Here is a 27,653-nt window from a genome sequence, read left to right as displayed (position 1 = left end):
TTGACATTCTGTAGTTGGTTTTCCCCTTTAGAGAACAGGTTTGAAGATCTGAATAGCTGTACCCTACTGAAGGGTGACCTACCCTTTTCAGAAAGCCCTGGTCTTATAAAGTAAGAGAGATCCTGCCTGTGAATAACTTTACTACCTTCTGTCAGAGACTGCTTTCTTGGGAGAACCCTGCGGCTGTGAAGACAGCCAAGTCTATCGAGAACCTGTTTACGTGGACCGCCATCTTAAAAGCAGATCCTTCTAAAGAGACCCCAGACATCCTGAAGAGGTTGTTGCCTGCCACTTAAAACACAGTTTGTCTTTGTAACAGAGCTCTTCTCTTCAGAAAAGAGCCCTGCAATCGTGAGGAGCGAACAGCCCGGGGCATTTGAAGAGAGCCCAGCCTCTCACCACACTCTTGGTGTCACCACCAACCCCATTAAGTTTTTGCTATCCCTGTTGCCTAGTGTCATAGTATGCCAGTGAAGAGTGAATTATATTTGTGCAAGAATTTGCACAATCTTAAAAATACCACGTGTAGATTGTCATGCTTTGTCTCACGTTGATGGAAATAGAGTATGTGGGCTGCAAACTAACAGGTGAAGATAAGGTGCGATGTGTACTACCTGCATGTGTGGCACTTGATGATATCACAAATTCCGACTCTGTAGATTCCATCAGACTGCCATTGGCATAATTCATTTAATGTGTTGAACCCCTTCAATGCATGGGCGTCAAATGACTTCCGGCTGTCCTGGCACTTACCAGCAGGGAAAGTGCCACCCTTGTGTACCCCCCCAGCTGGGATAGCAGCAGAAGCGCTTCTGCTTCCACCCCTGCTCCCCCCACAGCATCTGATTTGCACACCAACGTCATAAGAAGTTGCTGCGATGCGCTGGAAGCCATTTGCTTCCGGAGCGTCAAAGGAGAAAGAGGTACATTTCTCCTCGGGAGGAGGGTTACAGGACAACCAAGAGGCATCAGGGGAAAGGAAACGGGGTTTCCTTTCCTCCGATGTCTCTTTGAGCATTCCTGTGGCATGATTGCACTGCGATCGTGCAGCAGGAATGCTCACTAGACAATAGGGATTTTTGTTTTGTGTTTTTTTCTATGTGTTTGGATGGTAGGGGAGCGGCCCCTTTGGTAAGGATCGCTTCCCTTTTGGGGGACATGTAGTTTGGCCATTTCTGCCCATCGGCCTCTTATTTGTTTAGGCCAATCTTCCCCCACAGGGGACAGAAACCACTAAACAGCAGAGTTTTCTATATTAGTGATATTTTTGTGTTTTGGAGAGGCCCCTTGGGCAAGTGTCACTTCCCTTTGGGGAGCCCATATTTTGACCATTTCTACCCCCTTTGGCAGCCGATTTGCCACTTTTGTTTAGGCCCATCTGCCACCAAGGGGGGCAGAAACCACTAGACATCAGGGATTTGAATAGGAGCATTTTCCTTTTGTTTGCAGAGTGGCAAAGGTCAATCCCCAATGGGGAGCACATATTTTTGTTGTTTCTACCCCCCTTGGGGGCAAATTGGTCTCTTTCTTTTATGTCCATCTGCCCCTATGGGAGGCAGAAACCACTAAACACCTGGGATTTCAATAGGAACATTATTGTGTGTTTGGGGAGTGGCCCCTTGAGGAAGGGTCGCTCCCCTTTAGGGAGCATGTATTTTGGCTGTTTCCACCCCATTTGGGGACAGATCAGCCTCTTTTCCTTAGGCCCATCAGCCACTAGACACCAAGGATTTCTATATGAGCAAGATTTTTGTTTTTGGGGAGCAGCCCCTTGAGGAACGGTCACTCGTCTTTAGGGAGCACATCTTTTGGCGATTTCTGCCCCCTTGAGTGCAGATCAGCCATTTTCTTAGGCTCATCTGCCCCCAAGGGGTGCAGAAAACCACTAGACACTAGGGAAAGTTTCTGAATGTTTGGTGGCAGGGTATGGACTGGTGCAGAATTTGCATTTTTATCATAATGTTTTATTTTCCTTTTTATTCTAGTGCAAAGCTTTTGATTAATTTGCTGTGATTTTACTTACGATTCCAGCTGTGTTAGATCTGCAGTTTGCGTAGTTGCATGTGTACGGTAAGAAAAACGTTTTTGTACTGTTTATTTCAAATGAGTATCACTGCCATGCATGAATGAGTTTTTTGTAAATGGTGTAATAGTAGCAGCATATTTAGCTTATTTTTTGTGTGTGTTTGAAATCTCCTTGGATTTGTGTATGATGTGTACTGTGTTGTCTAATGTGTAATTTTATTTTGTATTTCCTTTTTAGTGGGATTTGACAGGTACTTGCTTTGTCAGTGCAGAGTAGGTGCTGGCAAGTCTTGCTTTCTCTGGCAAGCGAGTGGTATTGTTTATGATTTTTTAGGTCTTTGTGATAAAGCCACACTTTGTTTATTAATTATTTTACACAGTGTTGGTTGTTGTTGACTTACTTGTCAAGTTATTTTTATTAGTAAGACATATGTCTAGCCGCAGGATTACCACTCAGCAGGTGGTTGGTATGCTTTTTCAATCTTCCTCTGACCATGATTATGAGAATGATTCTGCATCTGAGGCAGGGGAAGAAGTGCAAGATACTGGGAGTGAATTTTCTGTCCGAGAGGAATCATCTGAAGATGAAGCCTCTTTCAGTGGGGATGAAGTGTCTGTTTTAGAGGAGGTCACTGATGTGCCAATAGTGCAGCAAGAGGTATTTGGATTGCAGCCTGGGGCTGAAAGGCTTGCCACTGGAAAAGCTGAACTATGGGTTGCCCCAAACATGGTGCAACCAGTCTTGCCTGCCTTTGCTGGTGTTGCAGGTGTAGAGTGAATACTGAAAACATTTTGCCTATACATTTCTTTCAGTTGTTTATGGGTGACGTATTTTTGGGTGAGATTGTTGAACAGACTAATTTATATGCTGTGCAGTATTTGAGGGACAACAGTGCCAGACTTAGGCCCACTCTAGAGCTACCCTGCGGACTCCCACAAATTTGGATGAGATGAAGAGGTTTTTTGATTTAACTTTTTGGATGAGCTTAATGAGCAAGCCGTTGCTGCCTTCATATTGGTCTACCAGTCCCTTGATGGCAACGGACATATTTCCCACAATCATGAGTCATGATCAGTATTTGCTTCTGCTTATGATGCAGCATTTTGTTGATAATGCTTTAGCGCTGCCACAAGATCACCCTGATTGTGACCGTCTTTTTAAGATTCGATCTGTCCTTGATCACTTTGTAGATCAATTTTCAGAGATCTATGTCCCAGGAAAAGTAATAGCTGTTGATGAGCCTTTGGTCCTGTTCAAGGGCTGTTTGTTGTTTAGGCAGTACATTCCTAGCAAGAAAGAACGTTATAGAATTAAGATGTATATGCTGTCTGAGGGTAGTACAGGATATGTCTATATTTTCCGGGGGTACACTAGTAGGGATTCTACTACTGACCCCTCTAGTTGTCCATCATCTTTCGAAGTTAGTGAGAAAATTGTGTGGGAACTTGGTAGAGGACTTTTTAAACAAAGGTCACCATGTATACCTAGGTAACTTCTAAACGTGTGTGCACTTGTTCAGGGATTTGTTCAAAGCAGACACTGTTGCTTGTGGCACAGTCCACTCTAAAGGTCCTCCAAAGGAGCTTGTTTGTAAAAAACATGAGAGGGAATAGTGTCATGCCTTGCATAGTGATGAACTGCTAGCTGTGAGATTTGAGAACAGGAGAGATGTCTTCATGCTGACTACTATCCATGATGAAAATACTTCACCTGTGACTGTTTGGGGTCAGGTTGCTGAAGTGTGCAAACCTGTGTGTAGTTCAGACTGCAAAAGGACATGGGTGGTGAAGATAGAGAATATCAGCGGTTGAAACCTTACACTGCTGTTCATAAGGCTTACATTTAATATAAGAAGTTGGCAATCCATCTCTTCCATTTTGCAATCTTTAATGGTTTTATTGTGTTCAAGGATTGTTCTCAGGAGTCAAGGATGACTTTTGTTCAGTTCCAGGAGCCTGTGATAGGCAGTTTTGTTGTAATGGAAAAGGCAATTGAACCTAGAGTAGTAGTGGTGGAGGATGTGGCTAAACTGAAAGATCAACACTTTGCTAATCACATTCCTCCCACGCCCAAAAGAAAACAATCCCGGTAAGAGATATAGGGGGTCATTATGACATTGGCGGTATTAGATGCTGCCTATGACACGGGCATCAACATACCGCCATGGAGGCAACCATCCGTCTGCCAGATTATGGACACTGTCTGACTTCTGCAACACTTAGGGCGGAAATCAGACAGTAGCCATCCTGGCGGATAGTGGTGTCCTGGCGGTGCTACCACCTGCACCGCCCCACCAGTAGGATGCCGCCATCCGTATTAAGACCTTTAAAACGGCCTGGCAGTGTCCTTCTGGTGGAACGTTGCTGGCAGTAGCAGCACCCCTTCCCGTTCCCTGCTGGACGACCTTCTCCCTGGAACAGGAAAAGTGATTGTCTGACAGGGGAGGGAGTAGGAGGGTGCAGGGTGTTGTGTGTGAGTGTGTGGTGTGTGTCTGCGTGTGTGTATGAATGTGTGTGTGTGAATGTGAGTGTTGTGGTGTATGCGTGGTTGTATGCGTGTGAGTGAATGCATCTATGAATGTTGAAGTGAGTGTGTGTCTGCATGTCTGTGTGTATGCGTGTGAGTATGCGTGTTTGGATGTCTGTGTTTATGCGTGCCTGAATGCGTGTGAGTATGTCAGTGTGGATGCGTGCCTGAATGTGTGTGAGTATGTTTGAGTGAATGTATGTATGGATGAGTGTGAGTGGATGCGTGTCTGGAAGTGTAGGTGAATGGGTGTATGCTTGGTGTGTGTGGGGGGTGTCTGTGTGCATGTATGTGGGGAGGGGGTGGGGCGCTGTGACTGTATGTGGGTTGGTGAGGTGATGTTAAGTGTGTGTGGCTGTGTGCGTGTATGGCTGTGGGTGCTGGGGACAGTTGTGTGGTGGGTGCGTGTCTGCATGTGTATGAATGGGTGTCGTGAGTGTGAGTGTGTGCGTGTCTACGAGTGCGTGCGTGAATGGGGTGGGTGCGTGTGTGTTTAAATTAGAGGGGGTGGGGGCGTGTGTGTTTGCTTCAGAGGGGGGATGTGTATTTGGATCAGAGGGGGTGGAGGGGTGTTTGCATCGGGGTGGGGGTGTGTGTTTGGATCAGGGGTGGGAGGGAGGGTGAGTTTGGATGGGGGGCTGCTGCGGGGGTTTGGTGCTTGCGGGGGTGGGGTAGCTGTCTACCAGTGACAGGGAAGGAATTCCCTGTCACCTGTAGGCCCTACCACCATGTTTTTTGTGGCATTGTTACCACCGTGGCGGTAGACCACCTCATAATACCGCCGGCGGTACTCTGTAGGCCGCCAGGTCAGAGATGACCTTCTCCAGCCCAGCGGTTCATACTGCCATGGCAATATGAGTGGTGATGTGGCAGGTTGGCAGCGGCCAACACGCCACACTCATAATGTGGTGGTATACACCTATGAGTGGTGATGTGGCAGGTTGGCAGCGGCCAACACGCCACACTCATAATATGGTGGTATACACTACCAGCCTGTTGGCGGTGATACCACCACATTAACCCTGGCGGTCAAAAGACCGCCAGGGTCAAAATGAGGGCCATAGAATCTGTATGCGATGAGGCACATGCGGTAGGAGAGTTGTGTGCACTGCCTTGATTTTCCTTCTAAACCTGGGCTGTGTGTGCCCAATGTTTTAGATTGTACCACACACAAAAGAGTTTTTGGGAGCAACCGTGAGCATAAAAGTAAACTGCCTGGCCTGTACTGTTTTATATTTTTTGTTCAGTTTCACTGTTGGCATTAGTGTGAGGTATTTAGTTAGAGAAGTTTGTAGTTTTGTATTTACTTACAATTGGCTTATGTTTTCTTTTTTGTTGAAAAAATGTAATGGCAGTGTGCGTGGACTGGCGCTTGGCTGTCAGTGTGCATGGACTAGCGCTTGGCTGGTTGTGTGAGTGAGCTGACGAGCGGTGTTCGTGGACTAGTGCTTTTTCTGATGGTGTGTGTGAGCTGGCACTTGGCTGGTGGTGTGTGAGTAGTGACTTGCTGCTGGCCACTACACACACTGCTAGCCAAACGCCAGTCCACACACTCCATCAGATGGTGCGATTGCCGTGTCAGGCATGTTGGCATATGAAAGTGATGGGCACTTGAGAGGCACTCTCTGTTGATATGGGTGTTATATTTGCTGTGCCCTCAGGTGACGGCGTGAACAGTCTTGTGTGTGTCACGTATGAAAGGTGTGTGAATGGACTGTAAAGCAGTTCCTTGACGAGGCTTTACAGCCCACGAGGTATGAGTAATTGGTTCTGTTTTTTTACCTTTCAATTTTCAACAGTGCATTTCATTTTTGTGAAATCTTGTTACTAAAATTTCATATACTGAACCATCACTCACCCTCGTGCCAAATCCAATCAGTATGTGTGTGTACTTGATGAATATATGGCTGTGCAGTAATATGCGTCTTTTCTGTCTTTCTTTACCAGGCTGTACATTGTCTCTACATTGTGTCTTGTCGTGAATGTTGTAATGTGTTGGTCCCGGGCCGGCGGTGTGAATGGTCTTGTGTGTGTCACGTATGAAAGGACTGTGAATGGCCTCTAAAGCAGTTGCTGCCCTATCACGGCTTTACACCTCACGAGCTGTGAGTCATTGATTCCGTTTTTTTACCTATCAATTATTAACAGTGCATTTCATTTTTGTGAAATCTCTTGTTAATAAAATGTTATATATTGAACCAACCCACACCCTTGTGCCAAATCCAACCAATATGTTTGTGTATCAATAAAGAGAGTGAGAAGAGAGAACTCGCCCACCTTCCCAAAATTACGATCAACAAACACAAGAAGCGAGCATGCTACCAAGTCTCTTACTTCTGTGATGTCCCAAACACTCAAATTATGAAAATCTCTGTTTTTAACCTTTGTCTAAGGTTACCATGATTGAAAATACGCCATATTGGTGGGTAATCACAAGACAATTTTGACCCACTTCTCTCAGTTGGGAATTCAACTCATGAAAAAAACACTCCTCTGTAATCAGTTGTCAAAGCACACCCCTAACACGCTAGATGTCTCGGGTAGGACCCTAATGATGAAGCATGTCACCAACTAGGTTGGTGGGTGAGGGGTCTTTTTAACAGAACCTTAGGTTTTTTTTTCACAATTTGAATGTTTGGGACATCACTAAAGTAAGAGAATTGGTAGTGTGTTTGCTTCTTGTCTAGGGACAATCTTCCAACACTAAATATGTTCAAAACTATACACCCAGGGGAGTGTATAGATCTCTCATGGATCCTAACAAGTTTCCTTAACTGCAGTACCCTGCAAGTCTCAAATTGTAACTAAAATCACATGTGCCATATTCTTTCCCAATCAGAAACGAACGACAAATTTTCTACTTCTCAGTGTTTTCCTCATTCTCCAGATACAAATGATACCTTACTTGTGTGGGTGCCCAAAACAGAGTCAACCTAAAAATGTAATTTAAAAAACTGTCCTTTTGGACCCCCTTTGGTTACCCCTCAAACGCTACACGTTTTTAGCGCTTTCCTATCCCTGGCACTTGGCCCACCCACACACATTTATATCTAGAGACCAAGGGGAATGCTGAGTGGTAGGACATTTGTGGCTCCCTTCAGATTCCAGAACTTTCCATCACAGAAACATGAGGTAAATGTGTTTTTTAGACAAATGTAGAGGTTTGCAAGGGATTCTGGGTAATAGAACCTGGTGATAGCCACACAAGTCACCACATCATGGATTCCCCCACTTGTCTAGTTTAAAAACATGTACAGGTTGCCTATGTTTCCCTAGGTTCCGGCTGTGCTAGGGCCCAAAATCCACAGCTAGGCACTTGGCAAAAAACAAGTTCGTTTTCAGTGGAAAAATGTGATGTGTCCATGTTGTGTTTTGGGCTGTTTTCTGTCAGGGTCACTGGGCCTACCCACACAAGTGAGGTACCATACTTATAAGGAGACTTACGGGAATGCTGGATGGAAGGACGTCTGTGGCTCCCTTCAGATTCCAAAACTTTCCATCACAGAAATGTGAGGAAAATTTGATTTTAGACACATTTTGAGGTTTGCAAAGGATTCTGGTTAACAGAACCTGGTGCAAGCCACACAAATCACCCCATCCTGGATTCCCCTAGGTGTCAAGGTTTAGAAAATGTACAGGTTTACTAGGTTTTCCTAGGTGCTGCCTGTGCTAGGGCCTAAAATCCACAGCTAAGCACATTGCAAAAAACAAGTCCGTTTTCAGAGGAAAATGTGATGTGTCCATGTTGTGTTTTAGGCCATTTCCTGTTGCTGGCACGAGGCCTACCCGCACAAGTGAGGTACCATTTTTTTCAGGAGACTTGGGGGAATGCTTGGGGGAAGGAAGTTTGTGTCTCCCCTCAGATTCCAGAACTTTCTATCACAGAAATGTGAGGAAAATGTGTTTTTTGACAAATTTTGAGGTTTGAAAGGGATTCTGTGTCACAGAACCTGGTGTGAGCCACACACGTTACCCCATCCTGCATTCCCCCAGGGGTCTAGTTTTCACAAATGTACATGTTTGCTAGGTTTCCCTGGGTCCACTGCTAGACACATTGCACAAAACAAGTCAGTTTTCAGTGGGAAAATATGATGTGTCCATGTTGTGTTTTGGTCCATTTCCTATCGCAGGCACTAGGCTTACCCACACAATGTTTTATCTGTAGACTTAAGGAAATACAGAATAGCAGAACAAGTGTTATTACCCATTGTCTTTCTCTGCATTTGCACCTTCCAAATGTAGGATGAGTGTAAGAAAAAAGTAATTTTGAGAAATGCCTTCTAATTCACATGCTAGTATGGGCACCCTCAAATTCAGAGATGTGCAAATAACCCCTGCTTCTAAACTCCATATCTTTTGTCCATTTCGGAAATACATAGGTTTCTTTGATACCTATTTTTCACTTTTTATATTTTACCAAAAGAATTGCTGGATATCCGGTACACAATGAAAAGCCATTGCAAGGTGCAGCTCAGATATTGCCTCTGGGTACCTCTGGTTCTTGGTGAACCTACAAGCCCTATATATCCCCCAACTAGAAGGGTCCAGTGTACGTAACGGTATATTGCTTTCAAAACTCTGCCATAGTTCGAAAAAGTTGCAGATGAAAACTTAGACACAAATGGCTGTTTTTTTCAACTCAATTTCAATATTTTCTTTATTTCAGGTGTTACCTTTTATAGGAAAACCTTGAAGGATCTACACAACTGACCCCTTGCTGAATTCCGAACCTTATCTACTTTTGAGAAATGTATACCTTTCTGGGATCCACCATTGGTTTCACAATCATTTCTACCACTAACTGGAAGGAGGTTGAAAGCACAAAACTAGGAAAAACGGGGTATGTCTCAGTAAAGTGCCAAAACTGTTGAAAAATATAGTTTTCTGATTCAAGTCGTTTTAGCACTGCAAACACTTCCTTTGCAGGGAAAAAAATAAATGCTTTCTTCTGCAGCACTTTTTCCCATTTTTCCCAAAAAAGACAAATGTAGCAGTAGTTTGGCTAATTTCTCCATCCCCTCTAGTGGAATCCACAAATACTGGGTAACTTTAGAATCCCCAGGATATTGGTGAAATGATGCAAATGTGGCATAGATAGATTATGTGGGCAAAACGTTATGGGGACCTAAGCGCGAACTACCCCAAATAGCCAACAAAAAAGGCTTAGCACCGGGTGCGGCGAAGGCCTAGCAGTGAAGGGGTTAATGCTTCACTTGCTTGTTAGCATGGACGGGGATTTGGCAACTAGCATGATTCTAAGCAAGGTGGTAATTATTTTGGAGGGCAGGAGAACTTGGATATTTGGCACTTCTCTACTGAGCCCTACTTGTCCATCTCAGACAAGCCTTGCCAATCTGACATTTTAAGGGATGGGGCTAAATACTGAACCTTAACTCCGGAGTCTTGCAAAGAAAAAGGGAGCATTATTCCACTGAAACAGCAAATCTGACACATTGCAGCAGCCCACTGGGAACTACCTAACCTCCTCAGTGCCACATTACAGTCCTAATAGGCCACCATCAAACAGAAATGCAAATGACTAGAAACTCATTAAAATGTTCCCTTCCCTAAACTGTTCCTTAATACGCGCAAGAAAATAACAACTTTAGCCCACTGAGAAGCAAACAGTTTTCCTGAGATAATTATACAACACTCCAAAAAGCCATAGCAAATCATTTTATGGAATTTTAAAGATTCTTAACCCGGACTGAGTGGAATTCTCAATACACCTATTTCTGAATTTGTGTTGTCTTGAAATTCATATTTACTGATACAAAGCGCAGCACATCAAATATGAAACCAAACCCTCTACCACTTAGGAGATTTGGGCAACATACCAAACTCTCTTTACTACTCTTTATAAGTCACCCCCATTATTGCTGAACAATCTTCCTGACAACCGTCTTTGTTGAGCTTTCAAGACCCTCCTCCAAGGGCTAGGTACTTCTCAATTCACAGGATGCCAAGACCTTCTTGATCTCCACGGATCAGGTCATAATACTCAACACAGCTGTCACCAATATCCTTAAATCTTCTTTTTTCTCAGGCATTAAGACTTTGGCTCTTTTTTTAATCAACTCTTTGGTGCAACATCTCTCTGAGCTTCTCTGAATTTCCAAGACTCATGAGAGGGCGGCTGTTTTTTAAACCTTTTTATAGACTCCAAACATGCCAAGACACTGACGCATATGGGATGATATCTCAGACCTCAAAGATGTAGGCTGAATCTCCTGGCTATCTTACATCCTCAAGATACTCTGAAGATGTAATTGCAGGTCACCAATGCCTCTTGTGGGGTCAGATAATTTCCTGCATAAAACAGTGGGTTAAGACAAATGCTTTCTTGTCTGATTCTACGAGTCTCCAGCTGTCTACGTGTCAAATATTCAGCAAGGAGGATGGACACTACTACCACTGCATAGCCCTTTAGTTCCAACACATCACCGCCACACTGCCAAACACACATTCACCAGCAACACAATTCCACCCCCAGCAGGATGCATTAAAAATATATCCTTTTGCAGTTACTGTAGCTGTTACAATTAATGTAAATCCAGGGCTGCTCTCAATGGAACTGCCCATAAAACCCAAGGATGCAAAGAAATGTGAGCTTGCTCCCCATGTTCGAGATATCAAGCGGTGAAGAATGTAGAAATAGATCTCTAGCACGTACATCACTATAGTGTATGGACAGCCATAGTGGTATGTGTCAAACTTCATATAAATCGGTTACATTAAATTTTTATTTATGGAGGACTTCAGGCATTGATATAGACCTGCGAGGCTGGATCTGACCAAGCAGGGTACATTTTGTAATTAGGTGATTACAGGTAAGAAAGGTTAACTATGGGAATTGTTATCTTGGTTTACTTCCTTACGTTGCTTGCAAAGTAATCTGCTTTGTCCAAGGGAAAGAATTCCCTGGATAAGTGAGTAGAAGATGTTGGATTATCCTGTCACACAGGGGACTATGAGCTTGATGTATCAGAGGGTTTTACCCAGCTATACTAAGGGTTTGCATTGACCTTGTGTCACACAAGGTGAAGTAAAGGCAACGCAAACCCTTAAGTGACCTTGTGTGGCTCTACATGGCACAGTAAGTGTGAAGTAACGCAAGGCAGCTCAATTTGCATCTGGAGTTACTCTGTCCTGGGAAGGCGTTCCATGGGTAAAGATTGGGTGTTCCCATGCATCCACCTGTGGTTTTTGGTGCATTCCCAGATCCAGATTTACTAACAATAGAAAACCTGGGAATGTGTCAAAATGCCACGCCTTCCCAGTAGAGGCGTAACAAGGAGAAATACGTTTATTTCTCCTCATTTTTTCCTCTTTCTCATGTGTTGCATTCTGCAGCACATGTACAAAGAGGATTGTTTTTATGCATGTCTCTTACTACACAAACACAATCCTGCCTGCAACGGAGGTAGACTTGCATCATGGTACAAGGGTGCTTGCGTTGGCACTTGGCAGCCACTAGTGCGCCAGTGCAGAGAGAACAGGACTGTGCCATATCTTAATAAATATGATGCATTCCTTCTCTCTCCATTTGATGCAGCACAGCACAGCAAACTATCTTGCTGCATTGCTCTGCGTCAATTGTTAGTAAACCTACCCCTTTGTGTCTATGGAGAAATGTGTTTTTATATAAGGGAAAGCAGAATTAGGATTGGACGGGGCACCAAGGCAGGGTATTCCGAGGCAGAGTGAGAATTTCTGCCTGCTATCTCCCACCCAGCAGCGCAGTGCTGGGCTGGAGAGAGCACAGTGCGCATGTGTCTTTGACCGGCCCGATAAACATGGCTTATTATCATTTTATGGTTAAAGTTTTTCAGATGCTGCTGCTAGTGGGGGGCGACGCTCCTCTGGCATAGTGGAGGACCCACCCCTGCTCTCGAGGATCCTTCAAGTTGGATACTAAACAGTTGATTGACAACCACATGCAATTTCTCCCTCCTACTATATGTATTGCATTTCAACAGGAATGTGCAGCCTCATAACCATTTGGATTGAACTTGTGAAAATATTTACTATCTAAAATTAATATTTTGAATAGCGAATGAAAGTAGAGAAGAATACCTGCATATGCTGTCCCGCTCTTACAGTCCAACGTTCCCTCTCTCACCCCTCCCACCATCTGTGAGGTTCATTTTTTTTTAGCAATGTTGAACCGCAAGATATGTAAGAAGTCATATGATTTATGTCCTCATTTTAGCTTTCAAGAGAACCACATTTTCTGTGACAAAAAGTACCCCTTTATTTTGTTAATTTCTAATGGAAATGCTTAAAGTTTAGCAGCTTTGAGTCCATCAAGATGGCATCTTGTGTGCAACAGTTGTGTCATAAATACAGAATGTTAGCCTTCTAGTTGTTCATTGGAACACTGTGGGAAACTTCAGTTGTCAGTATGTTTTACTGATATGAATGAACAAAATATTTGAGGACGCATAGAAATTGGGTCTTCATTTTAGCTTTTTAGCACACTGACCATTATTTCTTTGTTAAAATCTCCTCTCATTTTGTGGTCATTTCTAAAGGAAATGCTTTAACTTTTACATTTTTTATTCTATCAAGATGGCTTCAGATGTGCCACAGTTTTGTCATGAATAAAGAATGTTGTTCATAAGTTGAAAGCTGCAGTAGGAAATAAACTGACAGGCTACTGCAGCTGTTGAAAGTAAGTACTTTACACAGAATGTCAGGCTTTGCGTTCAAGTACCAATACTCTGAATTTTAGAGATGTCTGCACCCCAGCCGACATCTCTAGTCATTGTCAGGAACCGCTGTCACAGTGGTTCCTGTCAGTGAGTTAAAAGTTTGATGGATGGCTGCCTGCCAAGCCTTTTAACTTGTTTTTTCTTCTTGAAAAACAAAATCCCAAAGTTTTCTTCCATGACGTGGAAGACATTTCATAATTTTTACTGTCCCTTACCACCAGGTTTTTTACAACGGTTAGAGATAATAAAACTGGCCATTCGATCGTTCAATTTAAAATGGGAAGGCGGTCTAACTTACGATGGTGTATCCTGCGTCATATTTCGGAGGAGTTTGTTAGCGAAGAAGTCGGAGTAGGCACTGTCACTAACATACTTAAGGTCCACCTGACTGTAAATCCGGGGGGGCAAACATTCAGTTTGGCGAGATGGTACTCCATCACCGTTGCGGCCAAACTCTAAATCAGACTATTTTATTTTTTACATGCTTGAGGAAGGTAGTGTGAAATTATTGAAACTGTGCTCTCATTTTAGCTTCTGGAGCACCTTTCATAGCCTCTATGAGAAAATCATAACTGAAAACGGTTTTCTTTCCAGCATGATTCATCAAATCCCAGCAGGGAGGTTACCATTTTTCACAGGGTAAAATCAATTTAGAATACATCGCTATTCCTAAAATTAGTATGGTACCACCAACAAATGACTTATATTGAAATTAAAATCAGTCATTACCCTTTATATGTGCTCTTTTTGTCAAAATTTAGCATTTACTACAAAGCATTTCAATGGGGATCATGTCCTCTTGTTCTTTAGTGGCTGCAACACATGATGTCCCTGTTGTGGCCAGCCAGTTAAGGGTTAAGATGGTCCCTTTGGGTCACCTTCACATTTTACTTGAGATCACGGTGTGCTTATCTTGTTCCATTATATTATTTTTTTAATTTTATTTTAAGGATGTGGAGACCATGGCCTTTAGACTTGTCATCACTGCCACAATATATTTTTTACATTGTGGCCAGCCAATCAGGATTAACTAGTCTCCTTCAAGTGGCAAATCACAGCATATATGGACATCAATAGTCCAAATATACTTAACTTTTTAACCCTTTCAGGACAACCCAAGCACCTCTTTAAAGGCACATTTCTTGAACGCGGCTGAACAGATTTACACCAAATAACAAAAAGTATGCTTTCTGTGTAAAATTCTAACATTCTGCCAAATGTGATGTAATTCCATTCAGCTATTTCTTCTGTAGTTCAGAAAACCACTGACATTCACCAATTATCGCTAACTGAAGTAATTATAACTGCCCGACAGGCACAGTGTTGTTACCAAAGGTGAAATTGCAGATGTAATGAGTGATGTTATCAGGGGTGTCATAGAACTTGTTATGAGTGATGTAAAATGGGAGGTAATAAGCAGTGAATAGCGAGGGTGAGAGTTATTTCAGTTAACTATAAACAGTGAATTCCAGTAGCTTTCTTTTAGTTTAAAGCATTATGTTTTAACTGACATCATCATCTAACTATAAAGTCACTTTAAACTTTGGTGTTTTTTCAATTAATTTCTGAGGTTCTTTTAACATGAAGTAACATGCAAAAGATCTAATTTAAGTAAGACAGACCTACTGGCTTTTTCACAGTGTCAGAACACCAATATATAAAAGGCTGGCATATTGACTTTAGCAAAGGCTAAGCATATTAGCCTATATAAAACAGACCGATTGGCTTTGCCCAGAAATCACCAGAATAATGCATCAATAACTATAATCCAGAGAATATCAATGTATATACAATGAATACTAATTTCTGTAGCAAAAATATTTTAACTAAAGTATTTTATTCAATACAACCACAAATATGTGTTTAGTCTGTTTTTAAACTCTTTTGGACCACGAACAATAGCCTTAGGCCCAACCACAAGCAGTTTCCACATTCCAGTTGAAGAGCACACAGCTCGAGATAGGAGATAAAAAAAATATGGTAAGCTCTTCTGGGGTCATGTGTTAAATGACCGAAGAGGCTGACTGCAATTTTTTTGAAAAAAATCCTAAGGGTTTGCTGCACTTGCTTAAGACCCCCAAAACATTTTAAAAAATGATTTGTGTTCCCCCTGCACCTTCTAGAGATGCCATGAGGATGTACACATTTATGTAAATAGCCCTTGCATGCATTATTGGGCATTCCCTGGCAGTAGCAGTGAATATGGAATGAGTGGCTGTTCTGCTCATTTCATAGTCATGCCTGTGTTTCTTTTCTCATTGTTTTATCTTTTCGGGTCCCCCAAACCCACCCGGGGCTCCTAAGAATTGATCCGTACATTGGGGACTGCAGGGCGGAGCACCAAACCCCTGCGACCCTGCCGGCTCTTAGCTCGTCAACCACACTGTTTCTTTTTAAAGTTGCACGGGTCCCACTCGGGGCGCCCAACAACATGAAACCACTGAGGGCCCCAGGAGAAGGCCGATGGCTCGTGCTGCAAACCAGCTCCCCACCCAGCACCCATCCTCATTGCCAGTGGGACCGAGCAATGCATTGGGTGGGACTGTGGCACCCAGTAGTGAAATCTGTTTGGGGCCACGGAGAGAGGCCAATGCTTCGCCTGCCAGCACCCATCCTGCTGGCAGCCAAAACCCTGTTATCAACACCCACAGCACACAGCCAAACTGTGTGCAGCTTAGGGTGGGCTGCCTGTGGGAAGTTGGAAGCTGGGCCTGGCTGCAATACGGGCCCTGCAGCTAACCCCAAGCCATGTACAAGCAACGGCCATGTGCCACATGGGGTTGCTTGCCTCTGAATGGCTGCCTGAGGGGTGTTGGGCATAGGGCCTGGTAGCAAGCCAGGGCCATCAGACAATCCTACGCCCCATGCGGTGAACAACTGTGAGCAGCGTGAGGTTGGTTGCCTGCAGGGGTGTTGGCTGCTTCCGGGTGGGGGAGGTGGCCACAGGGCTGGTATTCCCAACCACCTGCTGCACTTGGCCGAAGGCCATGCACACGAGGGGGTTGACTGCTCCTGGGGTGGTTTCTGCAGGGCCTGGCCACATGCGCAGCTGGGCACTGGCTTTACGTGTGGTGATAATATGTTACTTTCTTTTTTTTTTAACTAGAAATTCACTGAAGAAAATAAAGGTTAAAGTAAAGTTATAGTTAGGTGGGATAAAAAGATCTATTTTTGTTTAAAAAACCAAACTTAGAAATATGGAATTTATTAAGTAATACGGTAACTCCTGACTTTCTCTATCATAATTCACTCTACCCTGGGTGAATGTTAAACATTTTGAATTCATTTTGCCTATACTCCTCATAATACAGAATCCTCCTGACTAATCTCATTGATAAAGCAACCGTTTGTTGAAGTTCCTCATGGCCACTAGTCCACACGGTAAGCCCTGGGGGCACGCTAGATAGCATGTCCTTGCTCTTGTCTCCTTTTTTTAAATGGGCATACTCTCCTCAAAGAGTGATATCCTCTTCAAATATGGGATAACTATTTTTTCTTTTGGTTACACACTTACCACTGGTCCCTGACCCTCTGTCACTAATGGTCATATACTTGTTCACTATTGTAGCACATGACTTCTCATCACCAGGGTGATGCTGCTGTTTCTATAACTAGGCCAATGTGGGGCTGCACATACTTTTGTGTACTTCTGACATTCCATTCATCATATTAATGTATTTTTATTTAATTTTGCATAATAGTGACTTGGACCCATTTTAGAAACTCTATATTGGATTCCGGGACTGTATGTATTCTATTCTATTCAAGTGTTTTTGTACAGTTCACAGCTACCCATAAGGGTTTCACAGTGCTGAGACAGGCACACCTGCTAGCCTTGACCGAAATAGAAGTGACGCGATAGCTAGAATAAATGTGTCTTTAAAAGTTTCCTAAATGTGATTTCAGGAAGTATTATCTCTTTTATCTCATACACTCTTACCTACAGTATGTCTTGTTATGATTGCTGGTTGACTATATGCTACTTGGATCAATTTACACTTAGCTACTGCTGTGCATTTTGATATAAGTATTGGGAATCCCAGTGTAATCCTATTTTGGGATAATGGTCATTTTGGGTGTTTACTGGATGCACCTTTTTTTGAATTATGTGATATTATGGCATTATGCTCAGGTCAGTGTTGAATATGATTGTTTTTCTAATTTTTGTATTTATTGCATTTCGATTAGGCCACTGCTAATTTATTGAACAACACTGGATACATGATTTTTGGGCATCCTTTTTCCTTTAATCTTTCTTTGTCGTACTGCTATTTCTGATTTTTATTTTTAGGTTGAGCATTCGAGACCTCTTGTATATACTTTAGTATATACTTCTATGCTTCTTTGGGGGCTCTCTGCTTTTTCACTGGTTTATTTCAGTGTTCTTAAAAAATCCTTGCTTGCTAGTGGTCAATCCTTGCTCTTTGTCCCACATTTTCCACAGTTGTACACTCCCCAGGAGCATGGCCATAGAACTTGTATCCTTCCACTTGTGCCTATGTAGCATGTGCTTAGGCATTACTTTTTTTATTAGGCTAATAGCATTTGACCAGAGCGCTGGGTGTTTCAGTGGCTCCAGTCTGTTTCTGTTAACAGGTCTCTAGTCTATTACTTATTTTCATCTGCAGTCATGTGTGACTTTGTTTATTCCTTTCCTTACTCTCCCTTGCGCACTTTCTGTTCTTGCATTACAAATGCTTGTTCATTTTGTCTCTCACTTCACGCTCACAGCAGCACTGTGAACCGGCTGCTTATGTCAACTGTTTTACTTTTTATTTTCAGTTTGTGGCAAGAAAACGCTATTAGCTGAAACTCGAGCGAACACGAGACCTATTGCAGTTCAAGTGCTTGTTTTTCTACTGTTTTGATTTACCTACACATCTATGGTGAAACAATATTGTATTTGCTCTTATGGTAAAAGACTTGAAAAAGCCTCAGGCTTTTTGCACTAAAAGGTTGAGAAAAACATGTTGGCTTTTTCTGTGAACACTGTGGTTCAAACTTGCACTTTATGGGACTTTAAGAAACTGAAATAAATCCTACAAAATGTTTTGCACTAATGTAGAACTTGGGATTCTTTTAAGTTATCGGGTTTACTAAAAGATTTACTACATTTTAATTCAGCTCTGTCCTACACCTCCCGGTGATCTATGCGTATGCTTGAATGGGTTAGAGGTAGAGGTTTCCTGTTCTAAAGGGCACCTGAACACTTGGATGATTCTACCCATTACTCAAGGATGGGCACCTCCTGGGACTTTTACCCCTGCTTTCTTGTTATAAAGATACATATGTGTGTGTGTGTGTGTGTGTGTGTGTGCGCGTTTATAATTTGTATATATATATATATATATATATATATATATATATATATATATATATATATATATATACCACCCCTTGCCTTGCAATGTTTTTGACCTCACATATTGCATCATTCATGACATGTTCTATGACATCATTTATGACATCACTGATGATATCTCAAATGACATCATCCAATTAGTGTGCTAGTTTATTTTATAGTTTACATAGTGGCAGGTAACTCCCATATTACTTTTCTACATAATTTTGTACAGCCTGTGTCCAGCTAATGGGTTTAAATGTTTACAAAATGCATGTGCTTCTAATGCATCAATGGTATATATAGCTATTAAACAGCTAATAAATCTTTATATTGAAGAGTAGCTCTGAGTGCAGATGACAGTTGACGACTTGTGTCCAGTATGTTCCACACAAGTTTTTTGCATCTGACGAAAAAGTTTCCAATAGGGCAAAAAGATTCTAAGTAGTAGATGCTAAATTTTGTAAGCAGCCCAGCGTTATTAGACAGAATAATCATAGCATGAGAGTTTCTACATAACATAGAAGACTGTGCTCACCAGGTACAGACTTGTGTACATGTGCTCATTTAGCTTCAAAATATGGGCTCTCTGTAAAGTTTTCACCGCAGTTAGGAGACTGCAGGTGGTAGGATCTTTAGCACCTTCAGACCTTGGTTCTCTGCTAACTATAACTGGTGAATTTTTGTCATTTTATTTAATTCAACACATCAATGTTGTCACTGACATATTCACCAAACTATAACATTACTTATTACTTTAACCCTTTAACCTTTATTTTTTTCAGTGAATATATATATATATTTATATATATATATATATATATATATATTTATATATATATATATATATATATATATATATATATATATATATATATATATATATATATATACACGCACACACATAAACCACAAACTGCTGTATGTGATGAGCTTACAGATATATCTTATTCTCTCTTTGTCCCTCTTCCCTACCAGTCACACAACTATTGGAATCACAAAAAGCCAAGCATGAACGTCAGCAATATTTCACAGGGGACAGGCAATTACACTTCATTAGAAACTGCATTCATGTGTGAATTATAAATAACTTCCATCCATACTAACAAAACGTTGTGTTAAGTACCCCCATTTTCAGGAAATTATCAAATGATAAGTGCCATTAGAATGTAGTGAAAGAGATTGCTCATCTTTAAGATGACAGTACAAGTTTTAAGAATCAAGATACTGTTCACAAGCGCACTAGCATTACATGTGGATGTGCAGCAACAGGTACTGATATCCCAAAGTACGGGCAACAGGAGCTGTTTATAGGGACCTCTGTTGGCCATTATAGGCAGCAGCATAGCTTCAGGGGGTGGTTGGGGTGTTACACCCCCCAATAAATGTATTTTCTGGCAAATTGTTGGGTACACGTGCCTTTTGGATTTCACCAGGATTTTTTACACCAATACAGACAAAAACACACACAGCCTTTCTCTCTCTGCTTTGAAAGTCTTCCAAAATATTGGTTATTATACAAAATATTGTTCTTTCTCTCGCTTCCTACCTCTGCCAATCCACATTCGGCCCCCTTTCCACCGCCCCTTTAGCTCCTCTCATGTGCCCTGCTTATCATATTTGTTGGAAAACATGAAGATCCACCCCCAATCTTACTGAGCAAGCTACTCCCCTGATTATAGACACAGCCGAGAAGCCCAGCATTCAAAGCCCCGCCGGAAGTCCTTACTATTTCAACAACCAGGCCTGACATCACACTATACAAAACAGAAGAGAGCTATTTTCAGGGCATTACAGCCCCCTCCCTGCAGGGATTACTGTTCTGACGTGAATAGGTGTGTGTGGGTGAGTAATTAGTATGTTATCTCCCATGAGACACGTCCTGCCGTGGATCAAGCAAGCATTTACCTACGAATGCAGTAAAGTTAACTCATCAGGCGCCTCGGCACCTCCCATTGCTCTGACCAGACTACCCGTTATATTGTTCATTTGTTATTATATTTTGTGGGAGGTGTTCTAAAAACCAGTCTGTGTTCGTGGTATATTCAAATGCTTCACTCTTAAACCTAGAACTGCTGCCGAGCCCCCACCTCTGCCCTCCACCGAGGTCCTTCCCACCAAACTGCCTGCATCTCCCTCAGTTTATCACCAACATATAGCACACGCGGCTAGAAACGGGAAGCTTGCCCAGGGCTTGGTCGCTATATCGCGATGTGGCATATTCCCTTCCTTATTGTGATCACGCCATTATTTATTTTTTCTCCTATGTTATTCTCTCTGTTCAGATTATTTTTTTATTCGGTGTGAATTTTAAATTGCTCAGAATTGCTCCCGTTGCATTCAGCAGTTCATCCGTGGCAAAGATGGGATTTGATTGGCCGGGAAGCCAGGGTAGCCAAGCCTAACCCTATCCGAGAGCAGGAAGGCAGGAGGATGCTTCAGGAACCAATAGGCTGCTACCTACTCAACCAGACCTGAGCAGCGCTACGAGCACTCACGTACTAAGGTCCCCTCACAGAAATCAACGGGCTCGTGGAAAGGTTCTCTGCTGAAGATCGTCTGATCGACCAGATGTCCCCAAGAGTTCACAGCCTATCCTGGCTCTGTTGTAGGCCATGGTGAGGTTTAAACTACTGACAAGCCATATTCCCCGAACGGGAAGTGGGGCTTCATTTACAAGAAGTTAAACCACCAAATACATGTAAACTCAAAGAGCAAAACTATATATGATAAGCACTGATGGTGATGCGTCAGAAATCAAGTTATTTCACTAAATCAGTCTTTTGAACACTTTTTTTAGTACACCATGATGCTTTTGCATATGCAGATCACACATATAATGACATCATGGAAGTTCATAAGTAACCAATACAGTGAAATAGAACCAAAACCTGCAATATTAATATGTCCCGTCACTAATCCATAGAAAGAAAAAAATAGGTTCAGAGGCATATGAGTCAAGTCCCAGTTCCTAACTTATAAGTCAAAGTACAGTCAATATCTTTGGTCAAATAATTGAGTCTATATATGTTTATTTTTTTTAGAAAAAGGACAGGGGATGATAGGCCAAGGACATAGGCCCACATTATGACTTTGGCGGTAAGTACTGCCTTCCGCCGCGGTGACGGGCGCCAAAAGACCGTCGCCACGGCAAACATCCGTCTGCCATAATATGACCACAGCTGGATTTGTGCCATAAGAAGGGCGGAAATCCGGCTGTGGACATGCTGGCAGTCGGTGTTAAGGTGGCACTGCTACCACCAGCAGCGCCACGCCGGTAGATCGCCGCCAGCTGTATTATGAAAAATAATACAGCCTGGAGGTGTTTTGCTGGCGGGCGCTGCTGGTGGTAGCAGCGCCCCGTCCCCTGCCGGAAGACCCCCTGGATTCAGGTAAGTCGGGTTTCCGACAGGGGAGGGGGTTGGGGGTTGTTGTGTGTGTGTGTGTGTTGGGGTGTGTGCATGAGTGTGTGAGTGTGTGCGCGCATGCAAATTAGTCTGTAGTGTTGCTTGCGTGTGTGTTTGCATGTGTGAGAATGCGTGAATGAATGGAAATGTGAATGCGTATCTGTGTTTAAGTTTGAATGTGCGTATGGATGTGTGCGTGAATGAATGGATACATGGGTGTATGAATGTGTGTATGCCTGTGTGAGTGAGTGAATGAGTGGTGTGTGCCTGCGAGTGTGCGTGTATTGGGGTGATTGGAAGGGGGGAAGAGTGGATGGGGGGTTGTCTGGGGAGTGTTGGGGGGTGGAAGGGCCTCCTACCAGTGATAGTAAAGGAATTCCCTGTCACTGGTAGGGCCTACCGCCATGGTTCCGAACACCACAAAAACCATGGCGGTAGGCAGGGTCATAATGCCGCCGGTGGGACAGTAGCGGCCGTCAGGTTGGAGATTGTTAACTCCAGCCCGGCGGCTGTTACCACCATGGCGGTCGGTGTGGTACATTGGCGGGTTGGCTTCAGCCAACCCGCCAATGTCATAATGTGGCGGTATGTACCGTCTGCCTCTTGGTGGTACTACGGCCACATTTCCACCGACCTCCGGGGTCATAATTATCCCCATGGTCTTTTCATGAATGCCCAACAGGTTTAAACTACCCTGTCTCGCTTTCAGGTCTAGAGAAAAACACTGTTCTGTTTGCTCTTTCCTATCTCTAGCAATGGCTAATAACAGGTGTTCTAGAATGTTCCTTTCTTTGAAGATGTCAGGGGGGATTTTAGATCTGTTGTGAAATCTTTGACCGGATGACTCCTTATCCGCTGTAGGGCAGATCGGAGTATTTCACAAAAGACCTTACAATACTGGGATGGCTTAAATGCATGTAGATTAGGGATATTCTCATCAGAGACGCTCTGAGTTTTAAAAATGTACAACGCTAGAACATTCCAGAATTTCCTCCAGGAATGTCAGTGATAATGTGTCATTCTTTGTCAAATATAACTTCGTTTGGAGGAGTATCTGTTGTTTTTTTATTCTATAGTTGGGGCATTTGAGATACTTTCTCTGCTGGATTATTCTCATTGGAATCTTGTTGAGGTTCTTATTGTTAGACTGGATTTTATTCAATGGTACAGTGCTCTTGCGCATGTGGATCACTGAGTCCTTAGGGAAGATTTCAACAAAAATATATACAGCATCTACTATTTATTTATGAGCCTGGAATGTGTGCAGTGCCAAAGATATTGCGTGAGCCTGACTGCTACACTGTATTGTGGCCCAAGAAGTACAAGTGGAATGTTGGACTACCTCCTATGCTGCACCCTAAAAAAAGGGCCTAGAAGAGGAAATGTAAGAGGGTGGTCTCCAGAGAAGCCTGATGGGGATGTGCAGCTCCTCACAGCCCAGGTCGGGGCTTGGCACCTGGGCATAATTTGTCAATCGGAGGATCAAAGCAGGACGACAGAAACCCCACGTGGAACTGAAGAAGAGATGGGGTGAGGGGCGAAAATAACACCTTCTCCACCACTGGATGAGAGAGTGGTAATAACAATGTCCCCAGAATGCCACAGAGAAGTTCATCAAGGGACCAAGGGCCAGATGTATCAAAGGATTTTACCCATTCTGTGTCTATGGGAAAAAGCTTTAGTACATATGGCCCCAAGCTCCCAGAACCAGATACAGTAGTTGTCACAAGGAGGCGGCCATTTTGAGAATCTGTAGGGAGGTTTTATGTTGAGCCTGGACTTTATTTTGTTAAGCCCCACCAGCACTGGAAATCTGGAATTTATCATTCCTGTGATAGCCAACAATGCATGCCATCACATACTTGTTATCATATCTTCATTTTCTGTGGCCATATTTAAATAACTAATCTGTCTATACTGTGAAAAAGTATACTATTTTATACTCAGCTGTGCTTTTGTTTACAATCTGATTGGACCAGACTATGGTCGAAACCCCTAGGTGAGACCAAGCAAGAAGTGTTTGGATTACAATATTTATCAGTTGTGAATTTTCAGGGGTAACCTTTGGAGCATCATTTCGTACAATATAGAGCTGTGAGATGCTTCCCCATTTATGCTCCCTTCTGACACCACCCACCCCCACCACATCTGCACTACATCTCGCTTTACCATTTAACAGCTTCTTCATTACTATCTATCACAAAAGACCTCATAGTTGGCACTGCCCTCCCATCCAACTTCCACCTTTCACTTTAAGTTGAACGTGTTATCCAACCTGCACTAGTTCTAACACCATCTGCTCCATCAACAGCAATTATTTCGCTATCCTTTGCACATCCCCTCCATGTACTGCCCAATCAATTTACTGCTTCTGAACATACTGCTTTTCTTTATCTTCTTAGCAACCACCACATCCCATTTCTTAATTTCAGTATCTCACATACTACAGTGCCTCAATTTACAACCATGCCTTCACTTCTCATCTACTACTACTTCCCATGACTACACATTATCAACCACTGCACTGCTCCTAAACCTATAACATGTGTTATCTTTTCAGCCATACCACTTCTACTACCACTTATCCCACCCGAGCTTTGTCAAATACCGATCTACTCCTGCATCTACTACCTGTGCCTCAAATCTTAATCCTACAGTGTCTCTGACATATCCTACCTCTAACAATTCCCCACTGTTGAACCTACCACCATAATCTTCCTTTTCAGCACAACATGGTTCATATCACTACACTACTACCACAATCTCAGATGTTGCACTATTTCTATTCCTTCTCGGCCAAAGCTGCTACCATCGTTACACTACCTCCAACAGTACGGTACCCCTAAACCTACCACCATTTACTTCCTTCTTGGTCCATATGGCTTCCCATCACTACACTACTTCAAACACGAGTCTACCCCTAAACCTACTGCCATTTTCTACCTTATCAACTTAACCACATCTCTTTATCTTACCTCCAAAATGATGCTACTACTAAATTTACTCCACTCTTCCTTTTCAGCTCCAGGGTGCTCCACCATCTCTGCGGTATCTCAAACACTACACTACTGAACCTACTGTGATTCTCTATCTTCTCAGAACTGCATTATTTCAATATTACTGTACTCCTGAATCTTCCACCATTCTCTTCCGAATGCATGTGACTTACCATCACTAGTAGCCGGTTCCTTCACAACATCTGCTACTTTTTCATTCTGCACCACGTTTGCCACTGATGCCAACATCACATACACCAGGCAGCCTCTATCATACTAATGTATACCCTGTTTTTTTCTTTGTCTTCACTCATCATGCTCAATACATCAATGAACCTCACAGTTTAATGTAACCAGCAGGTAGAACTGCTTATTTAGGTACCCTGGTTACTACCATGTATAGCACCTCCTATAGAAATGAAATTGCCCCTTAAAAAAAAAAACATCTGTGGAAACATCTGCTCACATTCAACAGAGTCCAGTTCACTGGATATCTTAGCCCAGCTGGCACAGGCCCTCAAACCTCGTCAGTGTCTGACTACAAGGAAGGTTTTTAGTGTTGTATATGAACATACCATGGGATCTAGTTGTGATTGCAAGGAGAGTGCTTTATACAAAACAAATACCTATCACGGACAGGAGACACATGCATGTAGTACTCACCAGCCGCGCGGACATGGGTGTCTTGTCTCCTTCGGGTAAATGCTGCTCCAGGGCCAGCACGATGCAGTTGGCTATGATGGTGGCTAGAATCATATATTCGAATGGAGTGACAAGGTTAAGGAAGAAACTTGCTGATGAAAGCAGACACCGCGCAACTTATAACCCTGCACCATCCCCAACAGTATTCAACATCGGGACCTTCTGCAGAAAGCCAGGGTCGATACCTGCCTGCGAACCCCCGCCCCCAATATTACCTGAGAATGGTGTGGTACATGAGGCCCTGTATTATCAGAGGACCCTTCAGTCCCTGATGAGCCCTTATTACATGATGGTTCTCTAGTGCCAGAAGACCCTATGTTACATGTGGGCACTATATTACCCGAGCAACCAGTATTACTGAGTGACCTGCATAATGTGAGTGACCTGTGTTCCCGGTGCACCATCCAGTACCAAAGTCACCTTGTTTAGCAGAGCCACATGTATTACCTGAGGACCCTGGACAACCTTAGGACCCTGTACTACCTGAGCAGCCTATATTAACTGAGCAGCCTGTATTTCTTGAGAGGTTTCTATTACCAGAGCCACTTCCTTTTCCTTAGGAGCTTCCTTGAAGTATGTGACCTACATTAACTCACTATTCTAAGCAACCTTTATTACATTCTTCTGTTCTCTGCATACCCTGAGAGGCCTTCTAGTACTTTCCACAGTTCTCTGCATACCCTGATTGGCCTTCTATTACCTTCTTCAGTTCTCTGCATACCCTGAGTGGCCTTCTATTACTTTCTTCAGTTTTCTGCATACACTCTGGTCTTTTAGTACCTTCTTCAGTTCTCTGCGTACCCTGAGTGGCCTTCTATTACCTTCTTCAGTTCTCTGCATACCCTGAGTGGCCTTCTATTACCTTCTTCAGTTCTCTGCATACCCTGAGTGGTCTTCTATTACTTTCTTCAGTTCTCTTCATACCCTGAGTGGCCTTTTAGTACCTTCTTCAGTTCTCTGCATACCCTGAGTGGCCTTCTATTAGTTTCTTCAGTTCTCTGCATACCCTGAGTGGCCTTTTAGTACCTTCTTCAGTTCTCTGCATACCCTGAGAGGCCTTCTATTACCTTCTTCAGTTCTCTGCATACCCTGAGAGGCCTTCTATTACCTTCTTCAGTTCTCTGCATACCCTGAGTGGCCTTCTATTGCCTTCTTCAGTTCTCTGCATACCCTGAGTGGTCTTCTATTACTTTCTTCAGTTCTCTTCATACCCTGAATGGCCTTTTAGTACCTTCTTCAGTTCTCTGCCTACCCTGAGTAGCCTTCTAGTACCTTCTTCAGTTCTCTGCATACCCTGAGAGGCCTTCTATTACCTTCTTCAGTTCTCTGCATACCCTGAGTGGCCTTCTATTAGTTTCTTCAGTTCTCTGCATACCCTGAGTGGCCTTTTAGTACCTTCTTCAGTTCTCTGCATACCCTGAGAGGCCTTCTATTACCTTCTTCAGTTCTCTGCATACCCTGAGTGGCCTTCTATTGCCTTCTTCAGTTCTCTGCATACCCTGAGTGGTCTTCTATTACTTTCTTCAGTTCTCTTCATACCCTGAATGGCCTTTTAGTACCTTCTTCAGTTCTCTGCATACCCTGAGTAGCCTTCTAGTACCTTCTTCAGTTCTCTGCATACCCTGAGAGGCCTTCTATTACCTTCTTCAGTTCTCTGTATACCCTGAGTGGCCTTCTATTAGTTTCTTCAGTTCTCTGCATACCCTGAGTGGCCTTTTAGTACCTTCTTCAGTTCTCTGCATACCCTGAGAGGCCTTCTATTACCTTCTTCAGTTCTCTGCATACCCTGAGAGGCCTTCTATTACCTTCTTCAGTTCTCTGCATACCCTGAGTGGCCTTCTATTGCCTTCTTCAGTTCTCTGCATACCCTGAGTGGTCTTCTATTACTTTCTTCCGTTCTCTTCATACCCTGAATGGCCTTTTAGTACCTTCTTCAGTTCT

General features: G+C 43.1%; 1 protein-coding gene across 1 annotated transcript in view; it reads right to left on the bottom strand.

The window, feature by feature from the left end:
* Window positions 1-27,653, bottom strand: part of CACNA1B (calcium voltage-gated channel subunit alpha1 B) — an 856,833-nt gene that overhangs the window by 818,815 nt on the left and 10,365 nt on the right. Inside the window, exon 2 of the mRNA XM_069241492.1 lies at window positions 25,674-25,779. Coding sequence (XP_069097593.1) covers window positions 25,674-25,779 — 106 coding nt within the window. The remainder of the gene's footprint in view (window positions 1-25,673; window positions 25,780-27,653) is intronic.

This window comes from Pleurodeles waltl, chromosome 6 (genome assembly GCF_031143425.1).
Source record: "Pleurodeles waltl isolate 20211129_DDA chromosome 6, aPleWal1.hap1.20221129, whole genome shotgun sequence".
NCBI classification, from domain to species: Eukaryota; Metazoa; Chordata; class Amphibia; order Caudata; family Salamandridae; genus Pleurodeles; species Pleurodeles waltl.
Note: the sequence above shows the minus strand (reverse complement) of the source record. Positions and strands in the feature narration are given on the sequence as shown.